This window comes from Opisthocomus hoazin, chromosome 7, assembly GCF_030867145.1.
Source record: "Opisthocomus hoazin isolate bOpiHoa1 chromosome 7, bOpiHoa1.hap1, whole genome shotgun sequence".
Classification (NCBI taxonomy): domain Eukaryota; kingdom Metazoa; phylum Chordata; class Aves; order Opisthocomiformes; family Opisthocomidae; genus Opisthocomus; species Opisthocomus hoazin.
The window spans coordinates 73,627,330-73,642,665 of NC_134420.1; the positions used below are offsets into that span (position 1 = coordinate 73,627,330).

The following is a 15,336-nucleotide window of genomic DNA, read 5'->3' on the forward strand; positions in this document are numbered from 1 at the left end:
TAATTTTTAGCTATTGAGCTAAAAGATCTAGCAGCACCTAATCTTTTATCTCCTGTTTCCAAAACAGCATTTAATATCAGACAAACCAACATATTTCCTCACTGTAATGATGTTTTATGTACCATGAACCTGCCATCATGCCCCCTTTGCTGGCAATATTCCTCCCCTCCATGCTTATCTGCTCTCCCAACTATCTCCGCTTTGGCCACGCACTTTGGTCCTGTGCAGCCTGCTCTGGGTGACCCTGCTTCAGCAGGAGGGTTGGACTAGATGACCCACAGAGGTCCCTTCGAACCCCCACCATTCTGTGATTCTGTGATTCTTGGTCCCCGTTGCCTCGAGAGCGGCTGGCGTCCATGTGTGTGGGAGAGCAGAGAGCAGGCACCAGCTCGGCACGGAAACAAGGGGGAGGTGTTGGCAGCTCCACTGATTGCGTCTGAAAATATTAAAAAGGAAAAGAGATATCGTCAAGAGCAGTGTTACATGATGCACAGTGGAAGATGAACTGCTGCTGAGTGTGGCAGAGCATGCTTTGCAGCTGACCCTGTTGGTTTTGCCGGAATTACAGGTATTTATCACCGTGAGTCCCTTCAGGGACGTAGCTATCCTCTGAAATGAAGGTGACACAGGAGCCACCTGCCTGAGAAGGTTTCTGTTCACAATTAGACAGCTCGGGTTATATTACTGGGCAGAGATGTTGGAGAAGAGCAGCCACTGGATTTCCACGGGCTGGAAGGGAGCGTTCCCTCTGCGAGGTGCAGACTGAAGAAGGATTTGCCCGTGAAGTGAACAGTGCTATTTTATATGTGTAATGGCTAAAGAAAACTCTTTTTTTATTAAGGAAAATCAATTGTTGTTCTTGTTATAAATTGTCAAGGAATTACTTTAAAGACCGCCACAGTTTTTTATAGAAGTATACAGCAGATTAATTTACATTGCATCCAGTTGTCATTAATTAAAGAGATGCTTGTCTGACTTGTTGAGTCAATGAAGAAATTCATAGTTGAAATCAATAGGCCAAGTACAATGGTCTGAGGATGTGCTTGTTTTTGATAAACATAACTGTGCATATAGGCAATCGATATTTAACCGTCCCTTAGGATTAATTTCTCAAGAAAACTATATGTTCAAGTCTTTTAGGGAATATAGTGTTTCTCAGCAGCGGGAAAAGAGTAAACACCCTTTCACTGTCAGCAGAGAGGAGACGGTTTCAGCCTGCTGTAATAAACCTCGGCCACACTTTTACACTTCCCTTGCTCTGATGTCAGGAAAATACGTTTTCCTTTTCTGTTAGCTTTAGGGAACAAAGATTTCTAAATATTCAAAGGTAACCAAGAAAAAAGAAGTGCCTGTGAAGCCTTCTGTGCTCTGGACTGACTGAACGTAGGTATGCTCCGCTAAATTAATTACAGGTTAGGCATATCATAATGCTAGCAAATGCTCCAGGAGCTAATGTGAGATTTCCTCAGTGCTTTACAGGCATTCACAAACCATTGGAAAACTGTCGTTTCAGCTCGGTCAAAGTGAATTTCTCAAAATGTATTTCATACTTATCTTTGTAAGGTAAACGGATTTGATTATAAGAATTTTCCATCCTCAAAACATCTTTTTCAAGCAAATCCTAATTCTTACTAAGTTTAAAGCTCTGGAAACATGAATTGATGTGCAGGCAGATGTTCTACTGTTGTCTTTTCTTGTGTGTTCTCTCTTTGAAGCATCAGTCTTGACTTTTTGATATGAAAAGGCCCAGCCTGAATGTTAGGGAGAGGCTGTACAGGTGATTTCGAGGAAAGGGGAGATGCAGATTTGGCTCCTTCCCGTTCAAGGAGATGCCCAGCCTTTGGAGGCAGACAGAGCTGCAGGAGCTGGGGCAGAGGCCTGGGTGGTCCTGGGCGCTTTCATGACAAGCAGTGAATGACCAAGAGCTTTGAGTGCCTCCTACACAGAATCACAGAATGGTCGGGGTTGGAAGGAACCTCTGTGGGTCACCCAGTCCAACCCCCTGCCCAAGCAGGGTCACCCAGAGCAGGGGGCACAGCACCGCGTCCAGGCGGGTCTGGAATATCTCCAGAGAAGGAGACTCCACGACCTTCCTGGCTTTGCAGAGCCTCCCCAGTTTCTTGCAGAGCCTCCCCAGTTTCATGCTAGGAGTTTGAACCATCCAAAGCCAAAGGCATTGTAGGAATTTAAATCCTATTTTTAGGGTGTCTTGGGCTGGGAAGTGGCTCTGTGGTGGTGGCCAGGCTGCTGGCAGGGGTCCAACTGGGATGCCCCAGGCTCTGGGACTGATGCCTCCATGCAGCCACTTCTCCTTCAGCACAACTGTTGGGCTTGTTTTCCTAGTAGAAAGAGAAGGTGGAAAGCTGAACGTGGCAAAAGCTGTGCTGATTTTCTTTATTTGTTCAAGAGCTCAGATGAAAAATCAGGCAAGGGGACATTTTGTGTCAAGCCTAGTGACAATTTTGAGATGTTTGGGGTTTTTTTCTGGTTTCCATGGTTAACATAAGAATTAGAACAGAGATGCTGTTGATTGCAAGGCAAAAGGATCTATGTTGCTTCGCATGGAGGAATACAAATACCTACTGCTGGCTTAGGATGCATGATACTGAAATGCAAAATCAAAGTGTTTTGCTTTCAGAATGAATAAAATAATGGAGCTTTTTTATTGCTTTTGTTTGAGTGATTGTAAAAAAGGATGATAATCTAAGTGGCGATTGAATTTCGTACGATTTCATGACTCAACATGACTTGGCTCGCAAGGTGAGGGAGGGGATTCTGTGTCCAGCTCTGGAGCCTGCAGCACAGGACAGAGCTGGAGCTGTGGGAGCGGGGCCAGAGGAGGCCCCAGCAATGATGCGAGGGCTGGAACCCCTCTGCTGGGAGGAGAGGCTGGAAGAGCTGGGGCTGCTCAGCCTGGGGAGGAGAAGGCTGTGGGGAGACCTTAGAGCAGCTGCCAGTGCCTGGAGGGGCTGCAAGAGAGCTGGAGAGGGGCTGTGACAAGGGCATGGGGGTGAGAGGACAAGGGGGGATGGCTTCAGGCTGAAAGAGGGCAGATTTAGATTAGATAGAATGAAGAAATTCTTCCCCATGAGGGTGGTGAGGCCCTGGCCCAGGCTGCCCAGAGAAGCTGTGGCTGCCCCCTCCCTGGCAGGGTTCAAGGCCAGGTTGGACAGGGCTTGGAGCACCCTGGGCTGGGGGAAGGTGTCCCTGCCCAGGGCAGGGGGTTGGGAATGGATGACCTTTGAGGTCCCTTCCAGCCCAAACCCCTCTGTGATTCTATGACTAGTTTCGCTAATCATAAAGTTTAAACATGAAGTAATAATTATTACAAATATTTGCTGAAGTCTCTGTTTCAGTATTCCCTTACCCAAGGATGAGGTGTAATGGGGAATATTTTTTAATAGACTACTGTGAGGAATCAGAAGTACCTGTAAGTAAAACCTAGCTGACTGCAAACTGCTGCCAGAAAGCCAGCATTAGCTCATGGAACTGGAAGCACTTTATTGTTAATACAGTCCTCACAAATTGGAAAACAACATGTTGGCATAAAGCATGTGGCTTGAAAAGCACTAATGATGTCTATCAAAAAAAATTGCTAATCTTTGAATGTTGACAATTATTTAATTTTTCCCAGAGTTTTATCTTTCTCTGGTTCTCAATGTTTGTGAAAGGGGCAGGCACAATCATGAAATTATGTTTGCTAGTATACCACTCACTTTGGGGCGTAGTCAATGGCTTTAATCTCCCTTACAAAGATTGCTTGTATTCAACTTGATTATTTGATTTTAAATAAATATAAAATTTTAATATATTGAAATCCATTGCAAGGAGCAAATAGGAATAATTACAACAGCAGTAAAATCGAGGAACTGTCCTTTTGAAGGACCAGCAGCCTGCATGAGGTCTGCAAAGCAGTTTCTCTTCCACTATATTAGCATCACTTAAATTTTTTGGGGAGCTGTTTGGTAAACCGAAAGAAATATATAGACCTTAGGTTTCTGTTGTGGGCCGAATATGTTGCATATAAATTTGTTCCCCGTTTGGGAATTCTGTAAATTACTGCTTGTCATTTTCTTTTTTAAATCAGTTATATATTTCAGGTAAAACACTTGATCTTCATTAGACAAGTTTTTGAGAAATCGTGCCAGGGACTGCAGTCGGTGTCTTGTTGTAGTTGCTGTCTATAAAGATGTGGTGAGTTCAGCTCCTAACACCGTTTGGCGTGGTGGGAAATATTGGGTGGAATGGAGCTTCTCAGGAATTTTATTTTTTTATAATTTTGTTTTTATGGTGTGGAAAAGCTTCTCTTTCAGAAAAACATTCTTATTTACCTTGGCCATTTTTGGGTATACTTGAAGGACTTTCTAAAACAGCCACGTTGATTTTAGAAAATTTAAAAGTTGTGTTTAGAAATGCAAAACAAAAATACACTTGCACATTTAAAATTTACTTTGACCGGCCAGGTAACTTTGTAAATTTACAAGCGTTCCCAAAGGCTGCTTTCCAGTTCCTCCCCTTAGAGCAGCAGCTTTTCGCTGAAAGCACTTTCCAGTTCGGCTGCGCTAGGCGTGACGAGCATCCCTCCACGTGGGTCCAGCGAGGAGATCCATACGGACAAATTCCCCATGCACTTCTTTAACAATACAGTCTAAATCTTATATTAATTATCCTTAATACCTTCTCTTCAGCACACTCATCACTTAGCTCTCAAGGGCAACGGTCCACTCGAGCCAAGGCTTCTCTGTTACTGGGAGGGCTCCCTGATGGCCTCTGAAGGTGCACGGTGCCTTATGGGTTATTCAACGTGTATGAAAGGTCCTGGTGCCCCTTCTGTTCGTTTCTGCAATGTTTTAAATAATCTGTGAGCATTTGGTGCAGGTCAGAATTCAGCAGCTGTTTTACCTGGCGTGCAGGAGAAGCAGAGCCTTGTCCTTGCACCTTCACGCATGTTTCCATGCGTTGCGTGGACCACGCATGGCCTTTGTCACTGCTCTCCTGAGCACTTTTCCACACGTTGGTTGGACCATGCAGTTCTCTCCTGAGCACCTGGCTTTCAGCGGCCCTGGAAGGTGGCTGGGAGCTGGGAGCAGGAGAGCCGCGCGTGGTGCAAGCCCAGGGCTGCTGGTGGGCAGAGCAGAGGACGGGAGGAGCGGTTGCCTTCCTGCGCCGATGTTTGCTTTGCAAGCTATGGTGTGTCGGAATAACACGCTGGGTGAAGCAGGTGTCCATGGCGTGTTCTTGTTCATGGGTATCTGAAGAAGAGAGCAGGAGAAAAGATTGAATTTCTGTTGATCAGCTTGCACCATGGGTTTCAAAATCTGTTTTGTTGATCTCAGTACTTCGGGACAAAGAGCTGTGAAAGAGCTGGCGTCTGACAGCATCTGCAAAACTGAAATCTTTCATGAGCTCCACTGGGATGATATATCAAAGCTACAATACAAAGGCACATGTTGTCAGTATTTTTATCACCTTTAATAACTCTTTGTAACGTGGTGGCCTTGGGAAACCATTAACAGAGGAATGCTCCACAGTTCCAGGCTGTGTACGAAATTGTGATGGACATGTCATTAATATCATGTCTTATGCATTCTAATGCTTCTAACACAATGGGGAAAAGGCGATGCTCTTGGAGTGGACACTCCAGAGGTGCTGCTCGGGGCAGACGCTGTAGGTTGCTGAGCTGCAGCATCTCGGGGCTCAGCACCTCGCAGCTCCGGGCCCCGCGCTGGCGTGCCCAGGCTCCCCAGCAATGCGCTTCCCTCTCATCCCACTCTCCATCCACACGGCCATCCGAAGGCTTTCTGGAGTACTGTGTCCAGTTCTGGGCTCCCCAGTTCAAGAAAGATGAGGAGCTACTGGAGAGAGTCCAGCGGAGGGCTACGAGGATGAGGAGGGCACTGGAGCATCTCTCCTATGAGGAGAGGCTGAGGGAGCTGGGCTGGTTCAGCCTGGAGAAGAGAAGGCTGCGAGGGGACCTAATAAATGCTTATAAATATCTGCAGGGTGGGTGTCAGGAGGAAGGGGCCAAGCTCTTTTCAGTGGTGCCCAGTGACAGGACAAGGGGCAACGGGCACAAACTGAGGCACAGGAAGTTCCGTCTGAACATGAGGAAGAACTTCTTCCCTCTGAGGGTGACGGAGCCCTGGCCCAGGCTGCCCAGGGAGGTTGTGGAGTCTCCTTCTCTGGAGATCTTCAAGACCCGCCTGGACAAGGTCCTGTGCAGCCTGCTCTGGGTGACCCTGCTTCAGCAGGAGGGTTGGACTAGATGACCCACAGAGGTCCCTTCCAACCCCTACTATTCTGTGATTCTGTGATTCTGTGGTGCCAGGGCCAGGTCTCAAAGGCAGAGTGCAGGATTTGTATTAAACGGCATAACGCTGCCTTGCACATTGGACAGGCAGCAGTGCGGTTTTTCCTTACGGTAACTTGTTTTTGAGTTTCTAACCTAATCTGAGATTTTTTCTCTAGCATTTCTTCTATGCATGACTTAACCCCTGCCAGCGCTGAAGAACCACCCGAGCCTTTAGCATGGCTTAAGCAGCATGTCTAAGAGCAGAAATGCTGAAATAACACCCCAGATGTACTCTGCATCGGTCTAACTCAAGCCCTGGGGACCTTAGAAATGCCTCTAAATATCTGCAGGGTGGGTGTCTGGAGGACGGGGCCAGGCTCTTTCCAGTGGTGCCCAGCAACAGGACAAGGGGCAATGGGCACAAACTGAAGCAGAGGAAGTTCCAGCTGAAGATGAGGAAGAACTTCTTCCCTCTGAGGGTGACAGAGCCCTGGCCCAGGCTGCCCAGGGAGGCTGTGGAGTCTCCTTCTCTGGAGATATTCCAGCCCCGCCTGGACGCGGTGCTGTGCAGCCTGCTCTGGGTGACCCTGCTTGGGCAGGGGGTTGGACTGGGTGACCCACAGAGATCCCTGCCAGCCCCTGACATTCTGTGATTCTGTGATTCTGTGAAAGTGAATCTGATGTTTGGAGTTGTTCCGTCATCCCAACTTTCTTAAGAATTTCCCTTGCCTTTTTGTTTCGCAGTCTGAATTTTATTTGGTGGGCATATAGCTGCAGTTGTGCAACATACTGTAAGGATAGAAGTATTGACAATAGCTTGGAGTCTGTTAATACTGCTGCAGATGTAGTTTATCTGGGTGAAATGTGGTAGATTTAGTACCAGACTTCAGCGATTTCAGTGTACATTTTTATTGCATCAGCAAATTAAAGTTTTGGAATAAAAGATTCTCTTTCCTTAAGAAATTCTGTGCTGGTGAAGATGCGGTAGGTAAGACCTTCAGTGCCCTGACAGGTGTAGTAAGCTCAGTGGAACATCTCCTTTTAGCATCACTGCACCTCTACAGCTTTCTTGGGATGTCTGGTAAATATTTAATGATTTTTCCTTTGTTTTCTGCAGATAGTGTCTGTAATAAGGCAGAGTATCTGCAAGCAATATTGCAATATCAAGTCACGCTGCTGCCCAAAATGTGACGATTTCTACTTGTCTATAAAGTAATGTTAGAGACAAAGTGGCACACTCTGCTTGTGACGCCTTCTTCTTCATTAGATTTTTTTTTTTTCTTTTATTTCTTGGTAAGGCACAGAAATAAAAGAAACTATAGATTTTGATGTTGAAAACACTGGGCAGTCTGTAAAGCACAGAAATCTATGCTTTGCTTTTTTTTAATAAAACAGCCTCTGGTTTGTGCGTATTGACTTGCATTGTTCCCTGAAATCCATCCGTCTTGGAGACTACAAGGATTCCTGATAATTATGCACTAAGGCCATTAACAGCTAGCCCATTTCTTTCTCACTCATCAACAGAAGTGGTAAGTGCTTGGAAATCAAACTGCATTTGGGTTCTTCGGTGTGCTCTTATTAGCTGCCAGTGATGCCCCAAATGCCAGCTGTGAAGCGTCACTGCCTCTGCCGAGGAGGCAGCACCCAGCTCCCGGAGAGGCAGCTCTCCCAGCCTGATGGGCACGCTGGCAGGAAACACGTCGGCCGCTGCAGCTGGCCAAGATAATTTTAAAATCAAGGAGGGAATTGGGCCACTAGACGTGAGGAGCCAATTTACCTGGTCAGGTTTGAAGGGATGGAATTTGAGAGCTAGGTAATTCAGCCTCAGCCAGCTGATGAAATGAACTGAAATGAACAGCAGGGTTTTTTTTCAAGGAAGAAAAAGGTGGTTTAGCATTTTAACGAGTGGCTTTGAAACACACAGGCAGGTTTGCAAAGAAATCTAGGCTCCCAAAGATGGACGAATGCAATGAGATTTTGAAAAACGCCGCAGCATCCGCTTGGATGCTCAGGCGCTGACAGGCCGTCCAAATCCAGGCGCTTCGCCCCTTGCTGTGCTCTCTGGTGAGCGTCAGGAATCCTCCAGAACCGAATTAACACCGCGCTTTCCCTGCACGCGGCAAAAATCCGAGCGCTGCCCGGCGCCCGCGGCCGTGGGGCTGCCCGAGCCGCTGTGCGGGACCTGCGCGGGCAGAGGACAGGTGGGCAGCCGGCGGGGGTGGGCTCTTGAGAAGGTGGGTTTGCAATCTGTCATCTCGTCTGTCTGTTACAGGACTGCTCCGTCGCGGGTTGTGTCAGGGAGGTTCGCGGTCTTGCTGTGTCTCTGACCCTCCTGGGGTGGTTGAAGGCTGGAGGAGGCACCCGGGGCAGCACAGGTCTGCGTCTGCTCCTGTTCATTTCTAGGGTGAAGACAACATCTGTCCCAAAAGCTCTGACATTTGCATCCTTCTTTTGATTTTAGGCTGGACAACAGCGTTGGTGGGAACAGGAAATTACAGTGAATGGAAATATTCAAAAGGGAGAATTAATTACCTACAACCTAACTGAGCTGATCAAGCCAGAGGCATATGAAGTCCGTCTAACGCCCATCACCAGATTTGGGGAGGGGGACTCAACTATTCGGGTCATCAAGTATAGTGGTAAGAAGAATTTTGTGTACGAGGAAATGCGTCGCGGTACGTTCTGCGCAATTCGGTCTGCGGTGCAGGTGCTGGCTGCGCCGGGTGGCACTGTGCGAAGGGGTTGGAGTCCTGCAAAGAACGCTGGAAGGGATGAGTGTGGGCTTCCAGGAAGGAGGGCTCTGGGTAGAACAGGGCAGAAATGACAGTTTCCACCTCTGGGAGGTTTTACAATTAAAAAAAAAACTAATCTGGACAGCCAAAATGCAAAATCATATTGAAGGTTCTGTGAAATAAAGGAAATACAACAAATTAGTGTCAGCTTCATGAAACAGCTCATTTTGAGAGTCTGTTCGTACTTTGAACACTTTGAAGGGTAACGAGTTTCGAAGAAAAATCTACAAAACAAGTAGTCTGAAGGTGTGAAATCAGTGCTTTGATGTCATCAAAATGATTTCCTCCCCCCAGAATGAGCAGTTTTTGAGAAGTTTTTATTTGAATGTGAATGATTAAAAAAAAATAAAAGCGACTTTTTCTAGTCCTGTGCGAGTGGAAAAGGGCATTTTCCTCCAAAAGGTCACGCCATGGCAAAGATTTGTCTGCTTTAATCTAGCAGGAAAAATACAGGATTCTTACACCCTTCCATTCAGTCTTCCTGCATTACCGGGAATTAATGTCTAGAGCTCTGAAAAATCCCTCAAAATACCTTTCTTAGGGTATTTATGTAATGAATAATTGAATCACTTTTTTGGTTTTCTTGCGTAAAAATCACAATGAATGGGCAAGAGGTACCTTAGAGAGAAGGTAGCTCTACGAAAGATCTCGTTGTGCAGTTTGCAGTGGAACCTGATGGGCAGAGCAGAAAGTTTTTGTAATTCCAAAAGGGAATTGTGTGCCAGGGGAGATATTTGTAAACAGGGAAACATGAAAGTATGAGTTTATCATGAGGAACCTTGCTAAGCCACAGGAGAAAAGCCAGGTGACACTCAGGTTGCCGCGCAGGTCCACGTGCTCCAGGAGCTGGACCCAGCAGTCGTTAGTGCTATAAAGATACATAAGGGAGCCCGAAGCAGGAACTCACATGCAGCGGAAGGCCCAAAGGCAACCCACAGATGAAGAATTACTTTCAAAAATCATGATCAAATAATTTAAAGTAGTGAAGAAATCTGAAAAAGAAAAGTTAAATGGCTTGTGCATCGTATGTGCAATTCTTCATGGTCCGTGATTAGCTCAGTCCTGTTCAGTCTCATCATAAATTATTTTTATCTCTGTGTTAATATCAAGGGAAAAATTACATTAAGCGATCTTAAACATCAGTTCTGAAGAACGTAGTTGCGCGTTTCACTAAATGTCAGATCTGCTAACGATTGTGATGGATGAATCTTAGGTTTCACCTGTTACAGGAGGGTGTTTGCAAAGTCTACGTTTCCCAAAGCTCCTGAGAACAAAGTCTCAATTCAAAGAAGGACTTGTTTACTATGTCTGTCAACATTAAAATGAGAAGATGGTCATTCTGCTGCAATTACTGTTGGACTTTGGCTCCTCGTTGAGCCTCTTTACCCGAGCAAATGCCTGTTTTCTGACAGCAGCGGTAGGAGTCTGGTTCCCAAAGGTCAGCAGCAGCAGAAGCTTTATTCAGACATTTGGGATTCCTCCGCAGCAATCCCAGTCTCTCCGTGCTGGCCGTGATGGGGAGACTTGTGTGCTCACAGCCGGCTCGTGCCAGGCACCCACTGCCCGCTTCTGTGGTCCTCAAAATTTGCCCAGTGACTTAAATACTGAGCAGTGCTCCCATAAGGAGAGAAAAACACCATTTAGGTCACTCCGTCGCTACTGCTCCGTTTTGGTGGTGGTCGTACTCTGGCGAGTCTCAGGAGGTTGATTGAGGTCTCGGCTATGGCTCACAACCGTGCTGAGTCTGAAGTTTTAATGAAACACGACGTGATTTACATTCCTAGCCCCTGGCTGGCAGAAAGAACGTTCTCAGGCAGCAGGAAAGGCGTTATTTTGTCTACTGCACATTTTTCTGCTGGAATCAGCGTGCTGATGAGGTGCCAATGCCAAATCCAGCCGGCCCGGAGAGAGGAGCCCGCTGCCGCCTGCCCCAGATGGAGAGAGGCTTTCCAAGCAATGCGCAGTGCTATTACTCTGCTGCCGACGAATTCACAGCTTCGGAAATCACGAGCCAGATGCTAATCAATAAGATAAACCTCAAGTGACTTCCCGTTGAAGAGGGATTCCAGAACTATTGAGGCTTTCGGTGCTTAAAACAAACATTTTATCTCAGCATTTGTCCAATAACTGTAGCGTCAGCAAACTGTTACCAGGCTGATTTTAAGGATGTTATAGCTTCAGCTATCACAAAATAATGATATCACATACGTTATTATAGTGCAGATCCGATACTTATAATCTGAAATGCTGGAGTCTTAGAGAAGCAGTTAATGGGCTAGCAGGATGCGCAGCAGCAGGCCTGCATCGACATAAGAAATAATTATAAACATTACACAGAAAATAAAAGACATAAGGCGAATGCTTCTTAAGAGGAGAACTAAGATAATTTTTTACATTTTTCTCCCATTATGTTTATTTTAATTGTGAGACCTCAGGCGAGGAGTAAAACATTTGAATTTTCCCATTTTCAGCGGGGTTTTGTGTGTGCACGTGTGCCTCTGTGTATTCAGTTTTCACCAGCGCCCCAGAAGCACACTGGCCTCTGGCACTGTCAGTCCTTCCCCCTCATCCCACCACTTCAGGAATACTCTGTCTGGAGACCCAGGACCATGTCCATTCAGGTCTTGATATCTCCAAGGATGGAGACTTCATAGTCTCATTGAGCAACCTGTTTGGTGCTCAGTCACCCTTAGAGAAAAATATCTTTTTCCTTAGGGTTAAAACGCACCGGTGTGTTTGTACTGCTGGTGGGGTTTCCCACTGCAAACATTTTTTTGCCGAATTTTTTCAACTTTAAGCAGGTTAATAGGTTTTCATCCCTTTTTAAAGAAATGCTGCCAGTGTGAAAAGCAGATCGGACACGTTGTAGTTACAGTTGCTAAAGATGGTAGCGGTGTCTTTTTGGCTTTAAGAAATGCATGAACTTTAACGGTTTAGTTTCATTTTTGTGCAAATTAAAGACAGATAGACCACAAACTACCTAGGTTTTTACTTTGATAGCTCAAGCTTGTCTCCTGTAGTAGGATGATCTTGGGTAGGTACCCCAGAGAACTGATTTCTCAGAACAGTTATGAAGTGCAGAAGGATCAACGTGACATTTCCAATGTACTGGTTGGTTTTGCTGCCTTACTAGAGAGGAGAAGGTTTCTCCAGGTTTCTTCCAGCAGCTGAATCACCCTCTGGACATGCCCGGATGTCTCCAGTGACTTTAGAGACACTCCAACAACACTCTTAGATGAGCTGTCTAACTTCTAGATCGCTAAAGTGAAGCCACATTAATCCTGCCTGTGAAGTTATGGTTGTTGGGTTACACTCCTGTGGGCACGACGCGGAGCACATCATCTATTAAACTAAAACCCACAACTGGAGAGTAGCGTGGAAATTCCTAATATATAAAAATAACAGCTTCCAGTGTGCTAGCCTGCTGGTAGCCATCTTAATGTGCAAAATAAGGAGACTATTAAAGCAGGAAAACCTCAGTAACGAGCTCTTGACAGTATACCCTGCCATCCCAAGCAGGAGCTGTAAATACAAAATAAAAACTCCGCAGTATCCAATCCCGTGAATCAAAAACTTACCCGTGGCAGAAGTGTTTCATAGGGAAATCCCTCGCCTGCCATGAATTATTCTCTCCTCTGCACGCCGAAAGGATGGGAGAAAAGAGCAATCATCACAGTAGGAGCGACATTGATAATTACAGCCAAACATCACTTGACAAATTCTTTGGTAGGTACATATGTTACTGTGCTAGTGAACACAGTCTGCCGAGTAAATACAAACAGGGCAATTTAAGTAGCGCTAATGAGTGTTTTGTAGATGAATACAAAACAGATATGTCTCGTAGTAACAGTGTAAATATAATCTCCATCACTTTACATAAATCTGTGTCAGCCTATTTGGTACAAACCGGCTGTAAAGTCCTCCAACTGCTCCAATTAAAACTTCAGCACTTGTTGCTTTTGATATGCACTTATGTTTAAATATTTCTAAAGTTAACCAGTGATTAAAGTAGCAAGTTTATCTTCCTTCTGTGGAAAAAGCCAGCAACCCAACATTGCTACTCTTGGTGTGTAGGGTCAGCAGCAGACAGACGATGGTGGCCGGTCGCTTTGGAGTCCAGCTTGCGTATTTTCGCAGGAGATTTAGAGACTTCCCAGATTCTGCACGGAAGAAAAGTATAAAATTGCGGTTATTGTCATTGCTGCTGCTGTTGTTATTATTATTATATTGCTGGGCCCCAGAAAAATAAAATTGGCACCAAATAGGGCATAAATGATAGGATTTATAAGTTTGCCCAAACATACATTTCCAGTATTATGCAGTCTTGTAAGTAGTAAATTAGGATGATTGCCATTACGGGAGGAAGGCGGCTTTGTCCTTGTACAGTACCAATATTCACAGTGAATATTGCTTCTCTTCTGTCAACCAAGTGCTTAGAGGCATGGACTTCTGACCTGATTAAAGCTTTTAGGTGCTGGTTGTAATTACCACAAGTAAGCAGTTTCCAGTGGTAAAAAACATAGCAGCTGAACATCTAGCATGCTTCTGCCTACCTCTGGCTTGATGTTTTTCATGGTGAAGAAAGCTCGGTTTGCAGCTAGTTTTTCAAAAGAGGGACATAATGTTGCAGTCTCTGAAGGCCACCTCACTTGTAAGCTGAACGAGTGTTCGTGTTGGGAAGGATCTGGAGGAAATGGAACTGTCTGCATAAATGCCGTTGCACCTAATAGCAGGGCAAGCATTAAGAAAAAAACATTCAGCCTGCATTTTTCTGCTGTGACCTGCACAAATACAGATCACCGAAACGTAAAGCCATCCGACAAGCTGAAATTCCAGGAGGTTTTATCCTCTGCTTGCTGAAGAAATGGCAGGAAGATTAAGGGATCATCTGTCTTGGCTCTAACCAAGCTCAAACGTTTCGTGACACTTTGTTGTCCTCCCGAGATTCTCCGCCAGCAGAACCTTCCTCCCAGCACGAGCCAAGGTCAGCTGAGCAGAGCAGCGATAACCCTCTGAGGTGCACAGGTTTTCCAGACGTTTCAAAGTCAGCCTTGGGAATTTACTCCCTCAGTCATCCATTAATTTCCCTTTATGGCTAATTTAACCTGCTACCTGTGTGCCGTGCGTGCAGCAACCTTCCCTTTCTTCAGTGAGAGCTGGAGCCGTTCCACGCTGTCTGGTGGCAACGTGCTCTATTGCTTAGAAAAGTGGTCTTTCTGGTTTTCTGGTTGGTTGTGGTGGGTTTTTTACTAGTTTATGATGTTAAATAAGTTCAGCCTAACTGGTTTACTTCATTTTTTTCTGCTTTTGTCAGTCAGTGTGAACTGAAGATAGTTTGGCAAGAAGCCTTTTTTGCTCTGCTGTGAGCAGTCTGAATGGCATGACTCAAGGTTAGATGCTGATGATATTTTCCATGAAAGCCCGTACCTTTAGTTACAAATCAAGCACCAGTAAATGTAGTTCCCAGCAATTTCAGCTAATTCCGAGTTCAATTACTCAAGGATTTCACAAAACGAATGTTTCTTGGAGAATGAAAGGTAATTTGTTGGTAGAAGCTACGAGGTTATCTAATATAATGTAATGACTAAGTTTCTGAAGAAGATTGCACTGGGGCAAATCACTGTTCATTTGTTTCAGTGAAGGCAAGAGAAAATGGCAAAGTTGCTAATTTAGGGCTGGTTAGAGAACTTCAGATTTAATCTAGAGCTACGCAGAATCTGTGGCCGGGGTCACAAACCCAAGAGTTCGTGTCTGTAAACACGGCAGGGGAAGGGCAGCAAGGCAACGTGGAGCAACACCCGTTCTGAAGTCTGGCATCACCAGATGTACCTGTTATTTGGAGATAAAGTTTTATTTCGATTTTTCTGTTAGTAGCATGCAATTCCAACTGTGAGCTTAACATCCTTCTGTTTCTCACATGCGTAAGGGCTTGTAGCAGAAGGGCACTGTTTCCGAAGTCATCCGTCCTCAAGTTTACCCTGCTGTGAACAGGTAGCACAGAAAACAGGTAGCACAGAACTGCAGGTGAATTTCTCATTCAAACCCTGTTCCCCGTGTTTAGCATGGCAGGATTTACTCTGGACCTAAACTTAGGTAGCCATTCCCGTGGTTAAGATATCTGTAGGCACTACTGAGGTCTGACTTTTATTCTGTTTCAGCCTATTAAGGTATTAAGGAGATGAACTTCAATATTAAAGAATTATGGACAAAGAAGTTTTTGTAATTTCACCAGGGGTCTGTGAAATAAGAGTG

General features: G+C 45.4%; 1 protein-coding gene across 1 annotated transcript in view; it reads left to right on the plus strand.

Moving 5' to 3' along the window:
* The window catches only part of MDGA2 (MAM domain containing glycosylphosphatidylinositol anchor 2), a 436,731-nt gene that overhangs the window by 389,039 nt on the left and 32,356 nt on the right, over positions 1-15,336 (plus strand). Inside the window, exon 11 of the mRNA XM_075427304.1 lies at positions 8,754-8,931. Coding sequence (XP_075283419.1) covers positions 8,754-8,931 — 178 coding nt within the window. The remainder of the gene's footprint in view (positions 1-8,753; positions 8,932-15,336) is intronic.